General features: G+C 42.8%; 1 protein-coding gene and 1 long non-coding RNA gene across 3 annotated transcripts in view; one reads left to right on the top strand and one right to left on the bottom strand.

The window, feature by feature from the left end:
- The first annotated feature begins 620 nt into the window (after window positions 1-620).
- PRKCZ (protein kinase C zeta) overlaps window positions 621-27,967 on the top strand; it is a 185,783-nt gene continuing 158,436 nt past the window's right edge. Inside the window, exons 1-4 of one of the 2 annotated variants that reach the window (XM_075604845.1) lie at window positions 621-762; window positions 1,359-1,512; window positions 5,099-5,288; window positions 24,663-24,784. In XM_075604845.1, the coding sequence (XP_075460960.1) occupies window positions 5,218-5,288; window positions 24,663-24,784 (193 nt within the window). In that variant the 5' untranslated portion in view covers window positions 621-762; window positions 1,359-1,512; window positions 5,099-5,217. Of the gene's footprint in view, window positions 1,513-5,098; window positions 5,289-24,662; window positions 24,785-27,967 lie in introns of both variants that reach the window. The other variant, XM_075604843.1, reaches the window with a different exon arrangement.
- Window positions 10,765-27,826, bottom strand: LOC142497283 (uncharacterized). Its single transcript, XR_012802220.1, has 4 exons — window positions 27,639-27,826; window positions 15,752-15,897; window positions 14,101-14,245; window positions 10,765-11,756 (listed from the first exon to the last, which is right to left on the bottom strand). It is a non-coding gene; the product is annotated as an uncharacterized LOC142497283 (long non-coding RNA).

A 27,967-nucleotide genomic window follows, 5' to 3' on the forward strand; every position in this document is an offset into this window, starting at 1 on the left:
GTAGAACTCTAGCACTGTTATCTACATATGAATGAATGAATGGAACTAATAAGTTCCAAAGAGCTGTCAAAAAAGTCCACTGATTTTACATCAAAAGCAGAAATAACAATGCCCACAACAGACTTTAGGCGCCAGTGCCCACTTGAATATATTTGAAATATAACTATATGGATTTCTTCTGTCCTAAAGTGTTCCCACCAGCTATGATTGGAAGTACTGTAAAAGTACTAAAATAGTTCTACAAATGCATCCTATATTAAACTCTATTGATATGTTGGCATCAAGATACAATTGGAATCCCACTCACAAAATTCATCCAGTTTCAAAAGCACACAGTGAATGTGCAGGTTCCGTTTGTTCTCCTAATCTGCTGCTAATCTTCTTTGGAGGGGTCTGTCTGCTCTCCCCACAATGTTGCAGACCACAGGGGCACTCCAATAAATATACTGTAAAGCAACTTTTGCCATTAATACATGTAGTGATCTCATATTCTCTGCGTTACATTAGACCTAAGATATTTGTCATGCTGACTGTATTTGTTGTGCTGTAGAATTTACCTACTGACCAGAGTGGAGGCGTCCAGAGCGGCCTAGCAAAACGTTGTGACGTCGCCGAGGGGGCGGAATCCTGGAATGCAACAACAAGGAAGGACCGAGGCTCTGAGCCTTGTGCACACAGCACCTGCAGCAGCTCAATTGGGACCTCCATTCACCCACCGGAACCTGCACATTCACTGTGTGCTTCTGACACGGGACGAATCGTGTGAGTGGGATTCCAATTTTATCTTGAGATGCCAAGAAGAAGTCACCAGAATGCGATACATTTTATACCAATTTATAAAATACCTAATGTGACAGAGGATGGATTTGTAGAGCTGGTTTAGTACTTTTAGAGTACTTTCAAGAACTTTTTAGCGCTATTACAGCATTCATTCTCAGCTGTTTGATTCACTTAAAGAAGACACGCACAGTGTGTGTGTGTAATATATATATTATACACACGTTTTATTATCTCGCTCAGTTTTTTTTCCTGTTTGTTTTTCCACACGATATCCTTCACGTGACAGCTAGTGGGAACACTTCAGGACAGAAGAAATCCATATACTGTAGTTATAATTCAAGACTCATGCAGTCTGGATCATATATTGATTTGCATATTCATTCAAGTGGCCACTATAACCTAAGAAGTCAGTTGTGGACTACGGGCCAATAATGTGTTTATACGAAATTATGGCCAGTGTCGGGCTAAGCAGTTGTCCTGGCTCCAGTGGACGTCCGTGACATTGACCCTTTCCTGACTCCTTGTTACACTGTTGCAGTACTCTGCCCCCTGACCCCTCCTCCGCCTGCTTCCCTTAGTAATGCCCGGCATCCAATTCCGCATTCCTCCGGGGGAGGGGACACACACACGCCTGGGTTGCACTCCGAGGCAGGTGATCACAGTCACCGGGATATCCGACCTGGAGAGGGGACCATCCGAGGACAGCCTCTGCTGCAACAGGTCTGGCAAGAGGTAAGCTTCGCAGAGTCCTTTCTCAGCCTCTCCTAGTTACTGTTAGTTTGTCCCTGCTTTATTTATTTGTTATCTCTAAGCGGCCAAAAGAGGGAGTGAAGCTGGATTAATAAACCCACAAAGTACTGCTCAAGTGTGTAATGTTAGTTGTGCTCCCCTGCATCTCCACTTTCCCCAAACTCCCACTATTCATGGGAATTTAAGGGGTTCTGGTGTGTGTTATCTCCGACTGTTTCTCTGTAAACAACTATCGGTATAACTGTCATACTAACTTGGCATTAGCAATTAAAAAAATACAATAATTATATGTTGGTCCAACAAATATTGAACCAATTATACCAGCACTGGAACTCATGATATAAAAAAAAAAGTTTATTGAAATGGTCACATACCAAATCGTAGATGTGTCAGAGACCCAACGTTTGTGTACCTGGTTTTGAAAAGATACTGTATGTTTACCACTGATCGACTGGCAGGGATGGAAAAGAATCTTAGTGCTAAAGTACATTTTAAACGATTGTGCTGTCAGGTTTATTTACAAGATCCCTGGACGTGTTGTGCTGGATATAGCAGAAAATAATTGATAACAAAGTTTGTTAAATCGGATGCATATCTGTGGTCCTCAGGTTTCTGCTACTGCACACAGCTCATAACATCAGGTTATTGACTGCTTGCGAATTGTCATCTGAGCAGCCTCTAACTTGAAAAAAAAAGTTTGTTACTTTTGCTCACTGTCCAAAAACTGCTCTTAGTTTAATGACTAAGTGGTTATTTTGCATTGTTTAATGTAAACAGATGCCCAAATCTGTATTAAAAATACAACCTTTCAAATGGTTTAGAGATAATAGGGATAGTCCACGTAGTACATGAAAGATGTGTAATCAATGTTTTTATTAATTCTGTAAAAAAGAAAATCGATATAGGCTATTTTTTATTATTTACAGCAGGGTTTGTTTACAATTGGTTTAATCCACTTGTTCCATAACATAATCAGATTTGTACCTAATTTACCCAAATCTGAAAAACAATTTGGACAGTGGGAGTAGAGAAGATACTTTGATTTTCACTAAAATAAACAAAAGGCAAAAAGGAAATGAAACAACTTTTACGTATCAATAAATAATTCCAGCACTCCAAATACGATAAAGAAGAGAGAACACTTTTAAATGTGCAAAAAGTGTATTGATAATCACATACAGAATTAGTAAACAACATTTAGAGACCATTGGTTCAATATAAAATGAGAATAATGTCAGATTTGAGAGAGGGTAAATATAATACAATATGCTGTAATTGAGAGATAATAAATAGAATACAACATATGGGTGATGTCTCAAGAATAGAGAGACCTCGGATGTAAAAGACATGATTAATCAGGTTAACTAGCCCGTTTATGAAACATCAGCATGTAATCGACCGCACTCCAAAATAGGCACAACATGAATTGGCTTGGGGGGGGGGGACGGTCGGCACTGGACATATCTAGGATATCATGTATAAAGCACACATGATAGGACTCCTATTGATTTTTTTTTGTTTTTGTTTTTTTTTTACATCATTGTATTTTTATTAGGGGTCAATTCATATTGTGTCTATTTTGGCATACAGTCCATTACATGCTTTCTGATATTTCATATAGGGGTTAGTTACCCTGATAATGTCTTTTACATCCGAGTTTTCTCCTTGAGACATCACCCATATATTGTATTCCATTTACGATCTCTCAAATCTTAGTGGCATTATACTCATGTTATATTGAACAAATGGTCTGTAAATATCCATGACTAATTCTGTATGTGATTATCAATACACATTTTAAAGTATTCTCTCTTCACTGTCATCTTTTTGAATGCTTGTATTATTTCTATACAGTATAACTACTTGCATGTGGACCTTTTGGTTTGGGCCTCTTCTCCTGTGCACCACTAGACAAACAATGAACAAACAAGAACAGAGGACAGATGTGCTGTCCTATTTATTCATGTAATAGCTTTTATCAATTAAAAAAATGGGTACCATTCATACATTTGAATCCTGGCCCTTTTGTATTCTGTATTATTTCGTTATTGCGTGAAAGAGCTCTGTACATATTCAATATGGGAATACTAGTAACGTTTGTGCACTGTAGGAACTAACTCGGCATTGAATAATTCCAAATTTAGGATGGAAATTAAATCTTGGACCACTTGTAGTCCCTGAAAACCCTTAGGCTATGGCTTTTCTTTCACTGAATGAGGCTGATCATTATATCCAAGTCCAGTGCTTTAGAAAAATGTTACAAGTGTATATAAATATACTGATGAATATAGTGAAGTGTAATTATGCTGGTCCTCTAAATTATATTAACAATGCAGTGGTCTGCAATAAGAAAAATGAAGAATCCCTGATTTGGGCTCTGAATAAACTGTAAATGCTATAAAGACTGCTATTGCTGGAAATGGATATTATAGGCCCATATTTATAACATCTTTGGACGATATGTCACTGGGGTTTTTTGTTTGCCTTCCTCTGGATCAATATACTGTAAGTATGGATATAGAATAAAGTATCTGTTGTCTAAATTTAGCTTAGGTTGAACTTGGACGCATGCATTTTGCAACCTTATCTACTATGTAACATATAGCCCATAAGCAGTCTTCTGCCATAAGACGTTGCATTTTTTTTTTACTCTGCCATAAAACCCCTTATGTCCTATTGATTTGAATGGGCTATAAGGTGTCAGAAAACTGCTTAATAAATGTGACCCCTGTTTCTTAACGTTAACGTACTGTATGAAAACGCATGTACTCTGCCCTGTGTGCAGATTGGGGAATGCCAATCCAATGCAAAATGGTGTAAACCCCCCTGGTTGACGAGCTGCATCAAATGTGGGAATCCTGATTACCAAACGTTTTACACTTGAAGCCCCTACCAGCTGAAATGTTTTCATCCCAATGAGCTAAGGCATGCTTTTCTATGCTTTGATTCATAGAGCCCTATACTATTGTCAGTCAGTGGCGTAACCACCACCCAAGATGCCTGGCATGTTCCCAGCTCGGGGGAAGGTGGGGGCCCGAAGGGAGTTGGGACCCTCCTGACTTGTAAGCAGTGGCGTACTGGCATCTCACGTGAGCGCGGGAACCCGGAAATGGTTCAAACGAACTTGGATGCAATTCAGGGGAAGAAAGGAGACAGAGCTGGTGCACTCTCTCTTACAGTGACTGAGTTCTGAGAGAAGAAGTGTAAAAGATAGAGCACACCAGCTATGTCTCATGTACTTCCCATAACTACATTCCAGTTCGGTTGAACCATTTTTTGGGTTACGTGGGATGCCGCTTGTTACGAGTCGGGAGGGTCCACTTAATTTTCTGTCTGGGGGCCCCTTACGGTTTAGTTACACCACTGACTGTTGTGTACCATTTGTAAAATAATTAAAGGTCCTATTTTAAGATTTGTAAATTGGTGCTATCTACGTGCCATTATAGGAATACATTAAAAAGCTCACATATAGAAACATTTGTTTAATTATCTTGGTCATAACATTTATTTTTTATTACAGAAAATATTTTGATGCAAAAAATGATTCATTTTTCTTCCCTGTGTGTAGGTGAGGAGCCCGGATATCCTGTTTGATCACGACACCTCCTGCTGTAATACTAGAGTTACTGACTAAGCTCTGATGCACTTTTTCCTTTGAAAAACCTAACACTGGAGTATTCAAGTATCATGCCGAGCAGGATGGGGTCAAAAATAGATTTATCGAAGGACTTCATCAAAATGAAGGCACACTACAATGGGTGAGTTGTAAATTAAATGACATGTTAATTGCCTTGGAAATTGGACATCCTGTGTGATGTTTGCTATAAATGCAATATATGTGCATTGCTTCTACAGAATATGCCTTGTGCTATTTTGATTAATCAGGGGGGACACTTACCAGTGTTTTAGTAAAAAAAAAAATGGTTTTGTTGTGCTGGAATTTGATTTGTTTTTGGAGTTTGAAAAAAAAAAAAAATAGCAGGAATATTTAAAAGTTTACCAGTTGTATTTGTATTTGATCATTCGTTCTAAAGATAAACTCCGACTTCGCAGTTTGGATTCTGAACCCGCGAACCTATCCACCCGTATTAACCTTTTACAATGCCCTAATGATGCAGCTTGTACTACATGGTCCCTGTCACACCAAAGGCCCTTATGATGTACCGCAGGGATGGGCAACGCCAGTCATCAAGGGCCACCAACAGGTTGAGTTTCCAGAATATCCCTGTTTCAGCACAGGGTATGCAGTCTTTGACTGAGCCACTGATTGGACCACCTATGCTGAAGCAGGGACATCCTAAACACCTGACCTGTTGGTGGCCCTTGAGGACTGGAGTTGCCCACTCCGGTTGGACCAGGTTTATCATGGGCACTTGCTTGTTCTAGGGTGTGATCTGTCTGCAGCCTCATTGAAACCGAGGTGAAGCCCCCTCTACATCTGTTTCTTGCATCTGGGGCCTGGTCGCGTCACATGACTCGGAAGTGCCGGAACAAACATTCTGTGTTGTTATTTAAAAATACTTGTCTGTTTGTTTGCCTACATTTAGCTCGCACTGCAATTTTGCACCGGAGGAACTCCTCCCCCTGTTCCCAATGATGTTTTACTGAATTAGAACTGGTTGGTTGGGTTGCTGCTTTAAGCAATGGCCCATTTGATTATGGTTTTATTTTCATGTACTATAATTGATTCCTACTGGCACTTTTGGAAAATAAAATTGTCTTCTGGACAATGCATTACAGCGTACCCATTGTAACGCGTGCTCACCACAAACAAGACGGGACCGCAAGGCTAAGGTGGGGATGTTAATAACCACCGACCTACAACTGGGCAGCCACGTCCGGGGTGCAGAGTGGTAGTTGTGTAGCTGGGTCAGGGTAGGAGAAGTCAGAATGGGCGCGGTACTTGCCATGGTCTAGGATTGGAGAGATCGGATAGTCATTATGCGGTGCAGGGGTATAGAAGGTAGAAGTCCGAATGCACGCCGGGGTCAAGGGCGGAGGTCCAGATACAAGCCGAGGTCAAAACAGGAACAGGATAAGCAAGACAAGACAGCAGCAGGGTGTTTGAGGCAAACACTAGTACACAAAAAGAGGTTTATGCTCAGCCAGTTTGCAGCAGGGCTGACTTGAGCATTTAAAGGACAGACAGCCAATGGTAGGTAGCACACAGCTGCAGGATAGTGAACAAGAACCGCCCCTAGACATATTCAGTTCACTGATAAACAAGGGGGGGAGAAGTGTAGATGTGGAATAATTGCTGATGCAATTAACCCCTTGTGTGCCCAGGGTGGCGCCTGCGCGTAGCTTGCGTGCGGTGCGCCTCACCCATGACGTCACGAGGGCGAAGCCTGAGCCAGGTCCGTGCGGTGTCCCCCAGCCTGGCAGAGCGGTGCGCGTTGGGCGCTTCGTCACAGGACGTGTCACGGCGGCGCAGCCTAAGCGCGGGGCGTGCGGTGTCCCTCAGCCTAGTAGTGTGGCGTGCGTCACCCATCCCGGGGGAGGGACCGACGGACAATCCTCACACCATGAGGCATAAAGTGCTTTCTAAGCGGCCCCAAGTAGTAGTGTTTTTTTTTTTCAGTTGCGATTTTGTTCTAGGCTGTGAGGCACCTCCCATGAGATTGTATAAGAGGATGTCTTTTTGGACTTGTAAGAGAAGATGTAGTTGTTATAAAGAGGCTCTCATTTAACACATGTATGCCAAATGTTTTTTGGGTACTGCTCAACGGGTCTACCTTTAACGTGTTTGCAGGCTTTATATGTTTTAGCAAACTATTGAATTAAATGCCCCATACTTATGAGAAGAATAAACATAGAATATGAGTCAAATGATTTGACGTGTGTGTGTGTGTCTGTAAAACTCATTTCCCCCCTTCCCCCCCTCCCCTGTCTTCTGATGCTGGAAGAGCATGTAATGGCAGGTGTTGCTACACAATAATATGCAAGAAATAAGGTCATGAAATTGCAAACGTTATTTTAGGGCTATTTTCACCTGTAATATGCCTTGCCTTATTGCTACATTTATTTTGTTCTCTCCTGTCCCTCCATTTCAGCGCATGACATGGAGGCATATGCTCCTCCAAGCTGAGGTAGGACACAGAACAACCGACACTTTGAGACCTATATAAACCCTCCTCCTTTGGTCTCTGGTTAGTTTGGTCTCTGGGTCCTACGCTCATGGTTGCAACCACTCTGGGTTTCACCTCGGAGACTACGGGTTTTGACCACGTATCTCCATGCTACGGGTTTACCTAGTAAACCTCTGGGTGGTGGCGTTTTCCCTCTGCGTCCTCCCAGCATCTTCCCCCTCAACTCCTGTTAATATGTCTGTTTGGTGTAAAATGGCGCCGCGTTGCCATGTCAATGGGACCACCACGTGACGTCACAGCAACACGCGATGCCTGTTGCCATGAAAACGAGGTGTTGTGTGATGTTGTGGCATTGCCATGACAATGTGGCAACCCTGCCTACGGTAGATGTGGTGTTGATTGATTAAAAATAATTCTTCACTTATCATATGGAACCTCATTCTAGCCGGTCTCAGTGCTTTCTGCTGATGGAGCTCATCCACGTGCTGCCGTTGTGCATCCCTGTTCCCACCCAGTAAGCGCTAGCTATCAACCTGGCGACATGAACTGTCTCATTTGCAGAGCGGACCTATCGTGCAGAGACCCCCCTCATGTAAAGGTCTTCCCTACCTCATGTGATGCGAGGCTGCATAGTCCCATATGTTATCGCAGCCGACTTCCAGGGCAAAGCGGAGCACGACTTCCGCCCTTGCTCTGAGAGCATAATGTCTATTGTAAGCAACGGTGCAGGCTATGATGTCATTGTTCTGTGGAGGTGGCCCCCTAGGCAGCAGGAATTGCCTGCCAAAAAGGAGCATATAAGGAAGCATGGAGTCTCTCCTGGTTGAAGGTACAATTTTTTTTTATTTTTGAGGAGGGAATTCAGGAAGTTGTAGCACTTTATAGTTCTCCTCTCTCTCTGGTGCTATTGTTGCCATTGTTTTTTCTCAATTTGCTGCAACTCTGTGTGAGGATTGTTTGCAACACGTCTACTTTAACCCCCTTCAGGTAATAAGCCTGAGCCTTTACCTGATAACTCCGTAGCAAGGCCTGTGAAATGTACTGCTAAATCCAAACATCCCAGCTTCTTGGGTTGTAGTGAAAGGCAGCCTGTAGGACATCTGGGATAGTTAAGTCAGCTATGCATTAGGAAGGCAGCGCTAGTTCTTCACATGGTTCAAGGCATCCATGGTTGAATAATTTACAGCAGCAATCGAAGAAGCCTTTCAGCGTTCAGGCATGTGCTTTAAACAAATGACGCATTTGGAGTCTAAGTTTTTTGGAGCAGAGTCTGACATGGAGTACAAATACAAATCTGATATATACTCAATCAGGAGGCTACGGAGTCATCCAGCTTCAACCTGGAAGGTATAAAGACACCCCTCAAAGAGATTGCAGCAACACTAGGTCTCCCTGAACAGAAGGAAGACTTTCATGCACTGGGTAGAATGTTTTATTGAGCCAAGAAGATGAATAGTACCTTTTTGTAGAATTCATTCTAAATGAGTGGAAACATCCTGACAGGAAGAGTGGCACTTCTAATACATTTGCGAGGATGTATCCTTTCAACGTGGAGGAAAAGGAAAACTAGGAAAATCTGCCCAGAGTGGACGCAGCGGTCGCAAGATTAACCAGACGAACAACCCTTCCGTTGGAGCATTCAGTATCTTTCAGAGATCCAATGGATTGAAGGCCTGCTTATGAGGCTATACGCTAACCGAGGTTCCACATACAAACCCATGATAACAGCAGCGTACCTAGCCAGAACAATGAAGATCTGGTTCTCCAAATTTGTAAAACACAATAGAGGCAGGAACTTTACGACAAAAGATCTTAAAGGATTCAGCAATTATTTGTGAATCATGGGATTTCTTATGTGATTCACTGTTTGATGCAATAATGTTGTTAGCAAGATCATCAGAGATATCAGTAGCAACACGTAGGGCCCTTTGGCTGAAACGGTGAGCAGCAGACATTTTCTCCAAGAACCAGCTGGTGTCTGTACTGTTCTTGGGGAAGGCACTCTTGGGACAGGAGCTGTAGGCCAGAATCGCAGGAGGAAAAGGATTCTTTTTTTACCACAAGATCGAAAGACAGACCATCATCTTCATGTAGGAGCCGCAGACAATCCTTTTGAGGGACTGGAGTCTCTCTAAAGGACTGTGAATGATACCTATGAAATAGGAGAGCACAGCCTCAAAATATTCAAATTGAAGGAGATACCTATATGGAACAAAAACTCTCCTTTCTGAGAATTGGTGGCTCTACTTCCTGGATCCTCAGGGGGCAGACTTGGTGGTTCAGGATCCAAAATACTGTACAACAGACAGCTGGGTCCTACAAATTATAGATAGCTATTATACCATAGAACTATATAAAAAAAATCCCTCAATCAACCAACATTCCTCAAAATTCACAAAAATCTACAAGCAGTAAAACATTGTCTATCATATTATCTAAAACCGTAAGTAATAACAGAAGACCACAGGGGTCAGTGGCAAAGGGTTTTAATCCATCCTGTTCATGGACCTGAAAAAATGAATGGATTTGTTCAGATTTTGTCTAGTACTGGTTTCAAAGACATCACAAAAAGGATCTTCGAGATGGAATTAATCAGATACATTATCGGCATAATAAGCAGAGGGATCTTCTTAGCGGCAGTGGATCTCAAGGATACTTACCTGCACATTCCCATTCATCAATCTTATATAAAACTCCTGTGATTTTCAGTGATGGATTGGCATTTTCAGTTTCTGAGCACTTCCATTTGGCCTTTCCAGAGCCAAAGTGTTTTTACTAAGGTGCTAGCGGTCATAGTGCCAGCCATCAGGACTGTGAATAGCAGATCTTTTGGAAGTCCCACAGGGAGGGAAACAAAGCGGGCACAATGATGATGGAGGCTGAATCGAGTAAAAAAAATAAATCACTTTTACTGTAGTCTAACCTGGCAGCATGAAAATCAGGAAACATAGAGGACACTAATGCATTTCATGCTGTGCAGCGCTTTGACAAACAAGAGCAGTGCCATCTTTGTTTCCCCCATGCGACTTCCAGTCGTCTATTTCCTTCAGCCGTGTGCATGCTGGACCCGGAGATACTTTGTGGAGGTCATGAGTACCCTATACCAGGGGTGTGCAAACTGGGGGCCACGCAAGATTTTTCGGGTGGGGGTGGGCACGGTGGTTGCAGAGGCGCCGCGCTCTTCCCCCAAGACATTTAAATTAATGCTGGGGGGATCGCGTAAGGCCTCTGTAACTTCACTTACCTTGTCTCCGGCAACGCGGCATCAAATGACGCCACGGGATCATTTGATGCCAAGACCCGGAGTCAAGGTAAGGTGGGAGGGGGGCGCGAGCAGGGAGGGAAGCCACCAAGGGGGCGCAGCATGGAAAGATTGTGCACACCTGCCCTATACCACTGTTATTGATATTTCATCCTACTCCAGGAGTTACATACTTCTAGCCACATAGGGATCTGTCCCTGGCTCACAGCTGTGAGTCTATGGATAGTCCCCCTGGGCAAGATACTACTGTATGGGGCTTGTTATCTTTCCACAACAGGAGTGATTTGTTATATACATACTGAATATCTTCAAATACAGCGTCCGAATTGACCTCAATTTTATTACATATCTGCATGGATCATTTAGTCATCTGTAACACAAGGTTTGTTTTGTGCTTACTGTCTGTAATCATTGAATGCTGGGCCCGTGATTCATTTAGTTGGGCTAGCATGCAATGAATCCAAGAAATAGGCCTTGTATTGGGTGAAGGGTAATGTTGTGAGACACGGGAGCTGGACTGAGATGCACCCAGCAGATGGAAGAGTATCCACTCTAAGGACGGAGTATTGTCCTCCGACAGTGAGGCGTCTCGCCCTGCAGGAGTTATGGTGCTGAAACTGGGGAGCGCTGTCTGGGTCCTGGCTCTGTCCGCTCGCTCCCTATTTGCAAGTTCATATTTCTCTCTACATGAGGCCCTGCCCCTTGAGACCATCCTTCAACTCTGTACCAGTTCTGAAGCCCTCGGTCTCTGGATCCCGGTTTTCCATGCTTTCAGATGGAGGCCGGGGTTCTATGTAAGCCGATGCCGATCCGACTTCCACAGTCCTTCATGGTTAGTCTCTGTGTCGAGACTAACTGGAAAAACGGCTTGTGACCTGAAAGGCAGTGATCCTGAGTTACTGGGATATCCTGAGACAAACAGATCATGGAGACATCCTGGGTAAGCTCGCCACTGCGGCGCCCAGCACATAGTAAGCCAAGTGTCCCCTGTAATTCCCTGTCTTGTTGAGCTGTGACCGTATTTTGCATGTGTTCTACCTGTTGGCTTCAACCAAAATAAACCTAGTTTCTTTAACTTCCTTGTTCTGTCTGGTCTCCTGTGACAAGAGGAAAGAGGCCATGCTTCATGTACATCTAGTAGAGCAATCCCTAAAAGGGATGGAATTCATTGTAGAATCTGCCACAGTGTCATTGCCATCAGACAAAATGGAGGACATTATACAGAGGGTAAAACATATGCGTTCCCTCCGTTTCCCCAAGCAGATCAGTACATGACATTGCTGGGGGAAATGGTGGCAGCCATAGAAATAATTCCCTAGGGCCTCATCTGCCTGAGGCAACTACAGCACAATCTCTTGTCCGCCTGCAACAAGGACAGGGGGTACTACAGCTAGGTGATAGCTGAGAGGTTTTTTATTAAAATGTAGGTCAAGTTTTGCAGAGTAAGAGTATGTCAAGAGTATGTCAAGAGTATGTAAGAGTATGTCATACATAAGAGTATGTCAAGTAAGGCATATTTTATTAGCAAAGTGTATTGCAACATATGCTTGTGCATTGTACCAAGGTGGTGCCACTCTGTCTCACTCATAGGTCTGGACTTGAAAGGCTAGGGGTGTGAGAGCCATTTGTTCAGGATGGTTCCGTAGTGGCTACATCCTCAGATCAAGCGACCTGATTCCCATTTCAAGCTGGTCTACCCAGACCGGCCGGAGACCTGTCACTGTTTGTGGCTGGAATGGAACAGAGGGCAGAAGGATCATATGTCACCTGCCCCTGTCGATAGTCAGAGGTTTAAGAAACCCCGTTTAGTAGTCTCAGATTGGTTGCTAGGGAAATCTCTTAGGCCCCTGATAGGGAGAGTGTTTTTTTTGAGAGGTTTTAAAAACCTTTACACAGCTCAAATCTGGCACTGAGAAGCCAGGCTTGCCAGAATAAACTTTCATTTTTTCAATTATTGTGTCCTGTCTGGTGGTACTGATCCCTGTGGTTTTGGTGTTAAAGGTTCTGGTCCCCCTTGACAGTCCACTTGGGCAACATGACGGCAGTCTTGTATATCAACCATTAGGGAGGTACAAGAAGTTTTAAAGGTGACCAGAGATGTGAATGAAACTCAATATTTCTGCAATTATGGCAGTGAATATAGCTGGGGGAAGTCGACGTTTAATTGGATTAAAAAAAAAAAAAAAAAAAAAAAGTCCCCCTCTTCCTCCCCAGCTCGTCATTATTTGTAATCTATTTCCCAACAATTGACAACTCTGATATTTCTGTATCCCTTACAATGTGAAATATTTTGTGATGACACCTCAAAATGACATTTGGTTTCTGTTTGTCTAAAAATCTATATCCTGTTTAATTGTGTGCCTATGTTCCCCCCCTCCCCCCACCCCCTATTTTACATGTTTTTGCAAAGCTTGTTAATACATTTCCACTAAGCCTTCTTGGTGTCCTGTTGAGCCTGGATAATTGTATCTTACAGCAGCATAAGCACAAATGAAGTACTGTGTGCATTGTTTCAGTCTGCAGTTGTCCTTGCTGTTGGTTTCCTTTTTCTTTCTTTATTTTTTTTCTTTCATCAAATTGATATAATTGCTAACAAAAGTATCCTTCAGGATAGAACTGGAAACTTGAAAATTACCTCAACATTAGTTGGCCAAATAATTAGCCATAATTGCCCTGCCTGTTTTCTTATTTATATACTTACTAGCTGATATACCCGGCGTTGCCCAGGCGTGGAAGGGCAGGGGGCATGGAGTGGAAGGGCGGGGGGGGGGGCAAAGGGCAGGGAGGGGGGGGACAAAGGGCAGGGAGGGGGGGCAAAGGGTAGGGAGGGGGGGGCAAAGGGTAGGGAGGGGGGGGGAAAGGGTAGGGAGGGGGGGGGGGCAAAGGGTAGGGAGGGGGGGGGAGCAAAGGGCAGGGAGGGGGGGGACAAAGTGCAGGGGGAGGGAGGGCAGGGGGCAAAAGGCAGGGGGAGGGAGGGCAGGAGGGCAGGGGGAGGGAGGGCAGGAGGGCAGGGGAAGGGAGGGCAGCGGGCAAAGGGCAGGGGGAGGGAGGGCAGGGGGGGAAAAGGGCAGGGAGGGTAGGGGGGGCAGGGAGGGCAGGGGGAGGGAGGGCAGGGGGGGAAAAGGGCAGGGAGGGTAGGTGGGGCAGGGAGGGTAGGGGGGCAAAGGGCAGGGTGAGTCTTGGACGCGTTAAATTACCCATTCCCCTGCGTTTACTCACCTTGCACACGGCCGCGCTCCTGTTCCTACGGGTACCGTCCGCCGTCCTCCTCCACCTCGGGCTCCTCAGCGGAGAGGCTGAGACGCTCCGGTGAGGAGGCGCTGTGCCTTTCGCGGGGAGAGGCGGATACAGCCGGAGGAGCGCCCTGTGTGAGGGGAGAGACGCACAGTGCGTGCTCTGTATGGGTGGGGTGGGGGTGAGCGAGAGCGCCGGGTGAGGGAGTGGCCTATGTGTGGTGAGAGCCGTGGGGAGGTGAGAGTCCCCCGCTGTGTCCCGGGCACTCGCTCCGCTCCCCCGCTGACTGTAGCGGCGCCGGGGGGGGTGAAAGTACGGGACACGGGGAGTGGAGGAGGTGCGCGCGGGTCACGATGACTTGGATTTCAGCCTGATGTTCGGGGAGGAAGAGGCGGAGCCTCCGGGACCGGCGGGTAAGAGACCGGGAGATGTGCTGCTAACACTGTCAGCGCGTGTGTGTGTGTGTGTGTTGTGTGTCCTTTGGCCCGTCACTCCGCCTCAGGCCAATGAGAGGTGTGCGGGGGCGGGCGGACCAAGGGACCAATGAGATTTCCCCTAGGGACAGAGGCCATGCAGACAGGCATACAGTGCTTTCACAAATATAGTATATATATATATAGATATATAGATATGCTGTCTTGCAATACTTTTATATTTAAGAGATATTGTTCAATTAGTGAAGCTGTAGTGTTTCTACTCTGCTTTTTCTTTAAATTGTAAGCTGTTTAGAGAATGGAGCTCCTTACTCATTATATCAATATTCAATATATTAATAGTATTCCTCGAATGTTGTTTTTTTTTTTTTTTTCATTTCCATCCCCGATTGTCCTGATCGGGGGAATATATTGCTGCTATATAAAAACATAAATAAAATGCAAATCTGTATTACTGTAGTTGCTATGTTTAAAGAATGCTGTTGTCAAAACTAATTTGCTGCATATTCCCTGTTATTTTCCATATACTGTACATGTGTGTATTTGTATATAGATAGATATCGTGTGTTAAAGATAACTATAGGATTACTCTATGAAATTACTACTCATGAGCTATTTTAAGCATCTAGCAGCTCAATAAAACCTAACCATTATAATAACTTTTCTTTAAGATGTAATCATCTTTTATCATGTTGAATGTATGTACAGTATATTTTCAATAGTAACAATGTAATTCTTTATTATATCAATCACTTGTACACCACTCTAAGTGGTCTGACTAAAGATGGCACTGTAATTCTTTCCCAAGAGGGACAAAGGGATAGGCAAGGTCGTTCCAGGGCAGACTTGTCTTAAGAAGATTTGGCTACATCTCATAAAGTAATCTAAACCAAGGGTGGCCAACTCCAGTCCTCAAGGACCACCAACAGGTCAGGTTCTAAGTGTACCTGCTTCAGCACAGGTGGATCAGTCAACGACTGTGCTAGTTTTTAGGAGAGGTACCCAATAGAGCCATTAAAACAAAAGTGGGGGCTCTTCTGTTATCGTCATAAAGGGACTGCCCTCGACCATGTATTCACCATCGAATCGATCACATGGACGCTATTTATGAAATCCGGTGGCACCCTAGTTGCGGCCGAAACTCCGTCAGCAAAGGGTTAAATTGTATGACTGCGCTTTGACACAATGCTATTGTTACATACCTTGCCACTGAAAGGGATAATTACATTATTGGCATGACAGATCCTATAAAATATGCCTTGTTGAAAACCTGTCATCCGATCACGGTTTGTTGATTACACACGGAAATGATGGGAAACTCTTAAATTCCTTGGTGGGTCAGCAGAATCTAGTTAGAATAAAACGGAAATGACACTTTGACTACACATTTGACCCTTCATTGCATAGTGTACAGGTGCAGCTGAAATGGTATTTCAAGTTCTGCAAGAATCCTTTCCTGGCTTTTACAGGAATGCAGTCATGCTGCCCGTTTATAACTTCCATAGATGTTCTATAGGTAAGTGTGCCAGACTTTCACAATCCAGCCCTTCATCATTCTCTATTTATCGCATTCACTGTAGTGTGTATTCATGAAACACTCATAGGCAAAACTAGATCTAGAAAAAACTATTCGTAGCGCTACCCTAATACCTGCTAAAAATAAAATCTTATATAAATAAATAGGTGTACAAAAAAGAGGGATACGAATACAAGTGAATAATCTAAATACGAGTGATACATTGCAGCAACAGAATCGGCACACCTGGCGCCGCACGATGAGTATACCTTCCACAGTAGGCAAGTGCAAAAGTCCAAAGTGTTGCAAAATTAGTGCGCTACCCACTGAATGCATTACGTAGGACAGACCAGACAACACAAAACAAACAGACAAAAAAGATTAGAAAAAGGGGGATGAGAAGAGAACCAATGGTGCGTTCTGTTTCAAAAATAAAATGTATTTAAATCATGCAATGGTCTAACAATTTCTCAGTTCTTTGAAGCAAGGTAGAGGAAAGTCTCCCGAGTTTGGGATCCCAGCGATGGTACTCGGTTCCGGGTCGAGCTGCAGACATGACCCCCTCTCGGTTGGCATTTTCCTAGTGTTCTCGCCCTCGCATAGCATCAATCTGCACAGCCTGCGCATGGGTGCCTGGTAATCGGGAACTTTCGCCTCAAACTGTGCACTCTAGGATCTTGAGTGTCGTGCTGAGATAGCACTGCGATAGTACCTGACTACACAGTCCTACGTGTTTCACGAGTTAGACTAGTTTCATCAGGAAAACGCCGACCGAGAGGGGGTTGTGTCTGCAGCTCTGGGATCCGAGTACCATCGCTGGGATCCTGAACTTCTAAGGCTTACCTGTACCTTGCTTTAAAGAACTGAGACATTGTAAGTGAGACCATTGTATGATTTCAATACGTTTTATTTCTGAAACATAACGCACTGTTTCTTCTCTATCTTCTTCTCATCCCCTTAGACAACATTTTTTTTTTTTTTTAATCTGTTCATAGCTAAAACGCCTTCACTGATGGTGCGGTCTGCAGATTTTTAGAAAGTGGTTATTAGTTTGTCACCAGTTTTAACCAACCACAATTTAGTGTTAAGAGCTTTCTAAACATTGCCAGTCTTCTGTTCATTGGACACAATACAATTGTACATGAGAAGCAAGCTATGTGATTTCTGGAAGTTTAAGATGCCTTATATAGTCTGTCCAGTGCAGACAGCATGATAGGAATGTCACATCCTGGAGCCAATATTGTGGTTTGTGTTCCTTTAAAAAAAATAATATCAAACAATAAATAGATGATACCATTCTGTGGCTAACGAAATGCTTTTATTTGTGCGAGCTTTCGAGATACACTGATCTCTTCTTCCGGCGATGTTACTATATATATATATATATATATATATATATATATATATATATATATATATATATATATATATATATATATATATATATATATATATATATATATATATATATATATATATATATATATATATATATATATATATATATATATATATATATATATATATATATATATATATATATATATATATATATATATATATATATATATATATATATATATAATATATATCTCCACTGTAAATATTACTGTATGTTCATTTGCATGTCTTAGACAGGTCTGCAACCCTGTCTTTCCCCATTGTCACCCAGCATACAGCACTTCCACTGCAGCAAGGGATTCTGGGAAATGACATGCAAATGAGCACTCAGTGCCACCTTTTGTCTCAAGCTCGTATTACACAAGCCAATCCTCAAGCCAATGCATGCTGTTTTAAACACAGCTTTTAAACAGAGGCTGGGATGAGATGCAAAGCCATTAGACCTACTCACATACATGTTTCAACCTTGATGGGTATCATCAGTGTGAGGCTGGTCTTAATGGCAAGCAGGTTTGAGACTAGACTAGGTAATCCACTGTCATTAAGGTTATGGTGGGTAAAAAAAGTGACAAAAACCCTCCACAGTAAAGCATATATATATATATATATATATATATATATATATATTTTTTTTATATATATATATATACACACACACCACTTTCCCTCTTAAGAGAGATGAATGATTTGAAGTGTGTAGCCTTACTCTAGCTTTAAGAATTTAAATATTTTCACTGTAGAACTATACAGAACAATCAAAGTTGGATTAACAGCTTCCGAGTTGCAATGGCTTATTTGTTTTAGGCCTCTCTTAAATGTAAGGGTTTAACATAATGACATGGCCTTAATCCGAGCGTTTACCACAGAATCCAAGCCACTGGTTATAGTTTTGAACCCTCTTTTATTCTTGTAATAATGGAAAATGCTTTCTCTAGTGCGGTGTTTTCAGAAAGAGGTTTTATATTCTTTAGAGTAAAGTTGCAAGATGCAATATTTGCGTTTGTATAAACATATGTTGAAATTGGTTATGCAAAGATTAAACCATAGGCTTGTGTCATTCTTACAGGACACCTACAAGCTCATATTGAACCCCCAAAATAACCACAACATATAAGCATATAAGTGTCACAGAGGAGTGCTATTGAGCATGGCAATATATATTTAAAACCAGAGACAGAACATAAAACACAGACAGAGCTCAGTGCACATCCAGTGAAACTTATACACGGTACAGTGCCTAAATATATATGTATAGATATCTATTAAATAAAATGGTCTTTTAGTTTAACATTTTGGCCAAAGTGTTGTAAGCCACTACACGGCAGACCACATCTCAAGGGTCCCTAACACTAATATAAATTCTTAATAACCTGTGCAATACCAGGAAGAAAGATTTATAATAAATCTGTCAAAATTAGTTGCATAGTTCTAAGTCTGATTGAAGCTTTTATTAACCTGTACATTACCAGGAAAAGCACTCTATAATAGATTTGTCACAATCATACTGCAAGCAAGCAAGTTCCCCTGAGAGTGGGAGATGCTATGGAGTGAGCTGTCTGTGTTTCATGTTCTGTCTCTGGTTTTAAATAGCTTGTGTCATTCTGCTAAGCTAAGTGTTGAGGTCATAGCCATAGTTTCGTTTATATTAACCTGCAACTCCCGCAGGTTCATTTCATTTACAACATTCATGTCACAGGTAGTTGGACCCGTTTTGGACGCGTCCTCTTTGCTACTTGTCACTTCCTATTGTGGCAACAGACCTCAGGACATCCTTGTCCTCTGCAGCTTGTTTTATTTTCCCTCTTTTTTTCAAGTGCGTGTCCCCCATTTACAGTACATACCGTGTCACTACTAGCTCAAAGCCGTAATAGGAGCTGTGCTTTTGTTTTAGGGGATTGGAGGTGTTGCTGTTTTTATTATATTGAGTGCTTTTGCCACGAGGGCCCTTCTGTTCTATAGCATAATCAAAGTCTGCTTTTTATTTTTAAGGCCTCTATTCTATATGCTGTTATGAAGTTACCTTTCCCTTGCTTGAGAACATTTCAGCTCCATTCCTTTGCACAAGACTTCAATCTTTACAAACAAGGGCATACTGTTTCACAGCATATTTAAATAAAGGCTTAAAATATGGATTTTAAATATGCTTCTCTGCATCAGTGTGACATTGATATGTTAGAATTTCCCCCTGTTGTGCACTGCATGCTCTAGTGAGCAATTTGGGAATGTAGTTGGAGGTGTGAGAGATGTTACGTGACACACATCTTAAAGGAATGCATCGAAAGCAATGTCTTAGGTCTTTATTTATATTCTTACAACAAAAAAATCCACCTGGTCTTGGCACAAAACTTGATGCATATGAAACCAGGGAAAAGAAGTCTTGGGCCCCATTTTCTTCAGAGGCCTGTCTAATACCATAGTTTCATAAATGCGATTGAATTATTACATGTGCAGGAGTTGTTGGTCACCAATAACCTTGCCTATATAATTTGGCAGTATTGATAACAACTTTGGGTTGCAGTATGCCAACCATGGCCGTCTACAGGAGGATAATTGCCCCTGTTGTCCCAGGCTCTGTTCCCACCAATCCCACTTATCTGTTTAACCCTTTGGCTGAGGCCCAGGTCCTGCCTGAAGTCCGGGACCCTGGTAATCCTGTAGGCGTGCCTGATGCCAATGAATGTACAGTACACAGTTAGATTGTAAAGCTTTGGGTACACTAACTGGTGCTATATGAATACAAACATAAAACGTTTATGTAAGTGTAGCTGAACCTGGGTAAGCTCATATAGAGATCCAGCCTCTAAATAAACATACTAAGCACATAGGAACAGGTCTAAATTTAGACTTGTTAATGTAACTAACACTGAACTTAATATTGCATAGTAAACCTAACTCTATAAAAACCCGCATAGATTACTGTGATAATCACCCCTCTCTGGACTTGTCATTTAGCCACAAAACATGCTGGGGGTTGTTACTATGGAAATATTTGCTGTTTTTTTATAGTTTACCTTTGGTTCAGGTTATCAGTTTGTTCTTTTAAAGTGGTTATCACATAAGAAATATATTGGAGGTGTTATGAAACGAAAATGTTGAGCCACGTATCTTTTTAATTTTTGTGTTCATGCCAAGCACTTGAGAAAAGTGTGTTCATTTAAAAAAAAAAAAAAAAAAATATATATATATATACAGTATATTATTTATTGCCCTTATGCCTTTTAGTGCTGTGTTGTGCTATTCATTTGATAAGGGCTTTTTTTGTCCTTGCAGACACACCTTCAAATTGTTGAAATCCTGGCACTTAAAGGTTTATATTCACTATTTATACCCACTTGGCTTTATGACTGCACCTAAAATGCAGTAAAAATACATTGTCCATAACCAAGTTTATTTCTCTGAAACCTCACCTTCTGTTCTCATCTCTCCCAAAAAGTCTTTATTTTTATGGATTCATTTATAAATGATTGTTTACTTGGTAGACCACTAATTATGTTAAATGTGCAACAGTAATTAAATCGATTCAAGGGTGTTAGTTATATCCTTTTATTACGTTGTATCCCGCTGTTAGGCTTCAGACATCTCACTACTTAAACTGAATACCAATTAAAGTTGCTCAGAAAGTTCTGCCGTTGGACAAAGGCAGGTGCCCCTCTTACCCCTCTAGACATTTTAGCATTTGTGCTACTAGCACTGAAGTCCTAATATTCTCAATATATATACCTAGACAAATCATATAGGCTTTATTTTTGCATAACCGGTCTCTTATAGTTGTATCCATGGTTTTAATGTTCTATTTTCCACATTTTAGAAACGTCCGTCCAAATGCTAAAAAATTTGAATGACGAGTGAACATGAGCTAGTATAAACCTTGAATTCCGTGTCACTTACAGACTGCAGTGTGTTATATATCATTTTGTTCACCACCCATAAAGCTACACTACCAGAACATCTAAGAATACAGTGTATAAATGAATGCTTCAGCAGTATAGGCCAACTGGAAACCCTGACCAACACATCCAGCGACATGACATCTTGTAATCAAATATCTTCGCCAATCTCTGTAGTTTTCACATGACGTAACTGTTACATTATGCAGTGTGATGTTTTTGGTCAGGCAAGATCAAAGGGATTAAAAGTGCACTTTCATTTGGTAACACAATAGTAACTTCATTACTATTTGTTCTGGTTTCCAATAGGTTTAGTTGCTTTGTACAATTGAAACAGCAACTCCGCCCAATATTGCAATTAATGTATTTTAGTTTTGTTTTTACATTATTGGAACCGGTTATCCTCGAGCTGCCCTGCACTATTTGCAGCTCTGGTATCCGGTTTCTGAGATGCATTCAGTTTTGGGCGCCGCTGCAGTTCCAGGGTATTTAAACATACAAGCTGCGGTCATCTAATGGGGAGCCGTAATGCCTTTTGTCATGACTTCTATTGGCACGCGTTTGTGGCCATTTTTATTTCCCGAGGAGAACAGCGGCACCTAAACCAGTCCGTATCTCGGGAACCAAGAGTACCCATGTTTAATGTTTACATTTCACAATGCAGTAGAACAATTTATGCCCGACATCTCTTCTCCCTGGCTCATATTTTACTAAACACCAAGAGGTAAAGTAACTTCACACAGAGCAAGCATCTTAAACCCAAATCTTCTGGTTCACCGTAAACTGCTTAACCATGAATGCATTGAGTCCATTCCCTAATTATCGGAGACTGCTGATTAGTACATGAACAGAAATAGTTTAGTAATCCTCCTAGCTGCTGCAGTGTTCATAAGGTAAACACATCCAAGAGTATAGGACAAATGACTTCAAGGGTGGGTGCGCCACTTTCAAGTACTCTTTTATTGTTATAGACACTTAGAATCCTGCCCTGAAGTTAGGTTAATTAATAACAACTGAGATGAAAGTCCATATCGTATTGAATAGTAACATACAGTAGTGTCTTTGATTTACTGAGACCTATTCTTGATGATGGAGAATCTTGCATACATTGCTAGTTACTGCGCGGCATGGAGTCTGGCACTCTAGGGGTCCCATGTCATTGTAACTATGTCCTATTCTATTTGCTCGCTTTTCTAGGGGAGATCGCGTTCCCACGCAGGTGGCGATCTGACAGGAGAGGGGAAACGCTTTTTATTTCGTCATTAGTGACGAATCAGTTACGTAATATCCTCCTGAGGAGCGGCCACGCGATTCCTCTGTCTGAGGTGCTGTGGCACTCAAATGCCACGGCACTCAAAGTGTTAAAGCAAGATCTGGATATTAATCATCATCATTTTATTTTTCTTCTCCTTTTAAAGGGTGGGGGGGGGAGAGAATATCTCGGACATCCACGGGGGAGGTGGGGGAGAAAGGTCTCGGAGATGCTGTAGTCATTCGACCTCCAGAGACTCCCCAGTTTCTGAGATATTTACAGTATAGGTGGGGTTTATGCCTATTTTTGTCGCAACATCATTTTCTGAAGTTGCTGCTTTAAACAAAACACTCGCTTACGTTGAGGCTACAGTCAGGCACTTCCAGGAAATTAGATCTAGGCAACCATATAGAATGCCCTTCATATTTGTTTCCCGGATGCGTGTGTGCGTTAATCACGGTTTGTACCCTTCAAAAAGAAGCTTATCGGTCTATCATGTTATCCGACATTCTACTGACACCCCATTTCCACTTCTCCTAAATCGTATCAATATTGTTTGAAACATCAATTTGTAGTTTAATGATAGGCATCGGGATACATGGGTCAGATACACAGATTTATGCATATGTATTGCACAGCGATATCCCCCCTTCAGTGATGCATTATTTGTTAGTGTAGTCCATCAGTAGACACCTATTTTGGAGAATTATTGTACAGTTGGTATTTATGGCGACACACTTTTGGAAATACCGCTGTGTTCTTTCCTCCGTTGTGAGCTATATGGGATGCTGTATAAGTTCTGATGTTGTTTTTTTTTTTTGTTGCAATACTGCCATGTTCAGGTCTAAATTTAGCAATCTCTTGTATCTATATCAGCGGTGCGCAATTTGGGGGGCGCAGGGTTTACAGAGGCCCTGCGCGCTTCCCGAAGGCACTTAAATTAAGTGCCTGGGAAGCGGAGAAGGCCTCTGTAAACCTTATCATGGTTCAGCTGGCATCTGGAGACGCGTCACCATGGCAACGCAGCGTCAAATGACGCCACGGGGTCATGTGATGTCACGTTGCTATACCAAGGTGACGTCATGACGGCCAAAAGCCGGGAACCACGGTAAGGAGGAGGGAGGGGGTGCGCGGAGAGCAGGACAGCCGGTAGGGGGGCGCAGGAGAAAAAGATTGCGCTCCCCTGATCTATATTATGAAACAAATGCACTATAAGTGGTATTTTTATTTACTGTGCGGTTGAGGGTTTTTATTTATATATTTTTTTTTTTACTCCCCATAACTTTTTTTAATGTCTGGTTAAACCCATGTACGACCGTCACATTGCATGGCCAGTGAACCCAGGCTGTGCTGAAAAACGGTGTAATACCGTAGTCATAAGCTTACAGGAGTCCATGTTAAATTGGTGAGAAGTAAAGAGCGACACACTGTGCTTGCTCATTGGCATGGCATTACCAAGAATCCCTGGCTGCAGTGGAAGCACTGTTTGTTAAGCGATAATGGGGAACGACAGGGTTAATGACCTGTCAGAGACATGCAAATGCACCACAAGTGGTATTTTTATTTACTGAAACAACTGTTAAAATGGCAGCAACGTTTCATTTCTGGGCATTCATTGTTTTGTGTCTCCCACATGTAAAGTAGCTTTTGTCACTGGTACCCTTACCCAGAATAACTATTAGCTTTCCCCCTAAAGTAGGATGTATCCAACTCCTAGTTGTTTTCCAAATAGGGACTTCCTCTCGTGTAAATACTATAATAATAGCTTGTCTGAGGTAACAATTTGAATATTTGCACCATAATGTAGATATGTTTTGAACTACAGAGAACAATGTGTGCTGTGAGAGATACTTATAACAGTGGTGTTTTATTTGATAATCATATACTAAGGGAGCTATTATTGCAAGAGCTGATACATTCCATGAATTAATATCCTGTTATTGTGTTCTGTGATGTCACTAGAAGAGCGAAAGCTGCAAACGTCAGTGCAGTGACTCCTACCTCCAACCTACATTCGTCTTAACCATCTGCTTGCTCTCTGTGTTTGTTTTCTACAGGGACATTCTCATCACTCGCTTGGGAGCATCAATGAGTTATGATGATCTGTGCCAAGAAGTGAGAGAAATGTGCAAGTTATTCCATTGGCAGCCCATCACACTGAAGTGGATTGATGATGAAGGTATTAAAGTGGACAATGTATAAAAATATGTGACTACATTTCTCAATGTTACTGATTAATATTTTTTCTTCTTCACATGACTCGAATATTTGTATCTCCATTTCCACTGGGTTAACCCACTGTAACATGTTGCTACGAGCATGTAACAAAGAAATGCTAAACACTATAAACCAATTCCATTCCCCTAACTCCCCCCCCCGCACCCGCTCCTCCTCCAAACAAACATGATTTGATCATACTCTCCTGTTGGTTATTAGTATGTGTTAATGACACTTGTATGAGAATGTATCCTATATTTGACATAGCAGGTAAGAGTCAGCATTTGTTATGTTTTTATTAAAGGAGCAGTTCCTTCCGTTAAAAAAAAACAAAAAACTTTTTAACCCCATTTTTTTAATAATATGAATAGTGATTCCACGGAACCACTGTTTTCAGCTCTGGCAACCCATCCCCCTCTTGAGACACTTAATGGTGAAGTTACTGCATCTAAATCTCCCTCAGGGGAACAAAATGGCTATTAAATATTGGGCCAAAAGGAAGCTGTAACATCATTGGTTGCGGCTTCCTATTGGCTGGCCATTTAAATCCCCTTAAAAATCCAGGCAGTAATACCATGCACTTCATCAGTAAGTATCTCTGGAATCAGGTGGCACGAGAGTGGAAAATAGTGAGCTTTAGCTCTGCAGGCCCCCCTGGTTAAAATGCTGTTAACAATTTGGAGGTTGGTTAGGGGTAGAAGCTTTTTGGAGCTGCAAGCATGCATGCTCAGTATCTTTGTATGATGTATCATGTGCATTTTGTAGAAATATATTAGTTTTATCCTGTTACATAATATATAGCTTGAAGAGGTACTTTCCCTAAGGGGTTAGGAGACGTGAGTTACCACATTTTCTCTTTAAGGCAAGTAAACTGAAATGGTTTAAAATATCATCGAGTTTCAAATTAAGTGTAAAGGCCAGACTACATAGCCATGAAGAATGCTATTAACTCTTATACTGCAGCAGAAACGTCGCCCATTCAATGGTTCGGAGAGTCACATGAGTAATTATGGTCTGTATATACTAGATAGATACTCTGATTTTTATTCCATCCATGAGCTGCAACCTTTCCCGTGGGCGTCCTTGACACGCAATCTTGACAGTTCCTTGCTTGTCCCTCATATTACTGTTGAGTGTGGCACGCTCCCAACTGTTTTGTGATTCACTCAATCTTAGTGTCATTTGTTTGACATGTCCCTCCCTAGGACTGTTAGATGGACTGACATTTCCTATATTTATCTTTTTTTATCACAAATATTTTTTCTTTCGAAGAGCTAGTAAGGAGAGGTGACTGTGATGGTAACAAAGGTTACTGCAGTGCAGTGTTTTACTGATACTGGTATTTGCAAATCAAATCAAACTTCCTAATGAATTTGTGAACACTGAGAATGGTACAAGACCATGCAATATTACACCTTACTAATATCCCACAGGCGGTCACACAAGTAAAACGCTCCATATTAAAGGATCATACTGATGCACACCCAGGGATATGGTATATATCAGGGGTGAGCAAACTTTTTATGCCGAGCCCCCCTTTTCATCCATGAAATTTCTCGGGCCCCCCCTGCCTGATGTAATCAAAATCACATGACGTCAGCGCACGTGAGCTGGTTCAGCCAATGAGGGCGAACCAGCTTTGTGACGCCCCCGCCACGCGTCTACAATCTCCTGCAGCCAAGTTCACAAATCGCTTGGGCTGCAGGCGTGCGCGCAGGCAGTATACTAGTATTGGATCACTGTTTATTTTATTGTTTACTGGCATCTGGTAATATGTTTTTTTCTGGTGCACAAAGGCAGTCCATTTGAGGGGGCATTCATCCACCTCTTTGCTACATCCCTTCCCTCTCCCATTTGCTTTCCCCAGTGTCATCCACTCCTACCTACCAGATTTATGTATTATTTATTTATTCCTGTTTTAAACGTTGCCCAGGGATCAGGGAACCCCATAACCAAACTCAAGGGGGGTACTGATGAATCTCCCCTGCTGATCAATACTCCGAAGTGACCCCTCTGACCCAAAGAAGAACCCTCAGCCCCCCAAAACTCATCCTCCCAAGCCCCTCAATTCTGCCATCTCTGCCTGACCTTCATCCCACTGTTTAGCCATTGAGTCTCTCCCTCCCCCCAGTGTCTCTCCCTCACCTTCCCCAGTGTCTCTCTCTCACCTTCCCCCCAGTGTCTCTCTCCCACCTCTCCATCCCCCTCCCCCCAATGTCTCCCACCTCTCCATGTCTCTCTCCCCCTCCCCCCTCCCCCCAACATGTCTCCCACCTCTCCATATCTCTCCCCCCAATATTTCTCCCACCTCTCCATGTCTCTCTCCCCCTCCCCCCAATATGTCTCCCACCTCTCCATGTCTCTCTCCACCTCCCCCCAATATGTCTCCCATCTCTCCATGACTCTCTCCCCCTCCCCCCAATATGTCTCCCACCTCTCCATGGCTTTCTTTATCTCCCCCCCCCCCCCCCCCAATATGTCTCCCACCTCTCCATGGCTTTCTTTATCTCCCCCCAATATGTCTCCCACCTCTCCATGGCTCTCTTTCTGTCTCCCACCTCTCCATGGCTCTCTTTATCTCCCCCCAATATGTCTCCCACCTCTCCATGGCTCTCTTTCTCTCCCACCAATATGTCTCCCACCTCTCCATGGCTCTCTTTCTCTCTCCCTCCCCCCAATATGTCTCCCACCTCTCCATGGCTTTCTTTATCTCCCCCCAATATGTCTCCCACCTCTCCATGGCTCTCTTTCTCTCTCCCTCCCCCCAATATGTCTCCCACCTCTACACACACAACACACAACACACAAATACTTACTTTCACTTTTAAGCCTGCTTCAGTCCCCCATGTACGCTGAAAACTGGGACAGGAGGAGGAGGGGCTGTCTGTGTGCAGTGAGAAGCCCCGCCCCCACAGCAAGGCAGACATCACACAGAAGCAGCCTCAGCACGGAGCTTCTGGCCGCCCGTGCACAGCTCTGCCCGCCCCCAGGTTTCTCCGCACGCAGCCCGCGCCCCCCCTACATAATCGTGCGCCCCCCCAAGGGGGCGCGCCCCACAGTTTGCGCACCGCTGGTATATATGATTCAGTGCAGCAAATGTGACCAAGGATGCTACATTGGTGAAACCAACCCAAAACTACAAACC

Source organism: Ascaphus truei, chromosome 6 (genome assembly GCF_040206685.1).
Source record: "Ascaphus truei isolate aAscTru1 chromosome 6, aAscTru1.hap1, whole genome shotgun sequence".
Taxonomy (NCBI): domain Eukaryota; kingdom Metazoa; phylum Chordata; class Amphibia; order Anura; family Ascaphidae; genus Ascaphus; species Ascaphus truei.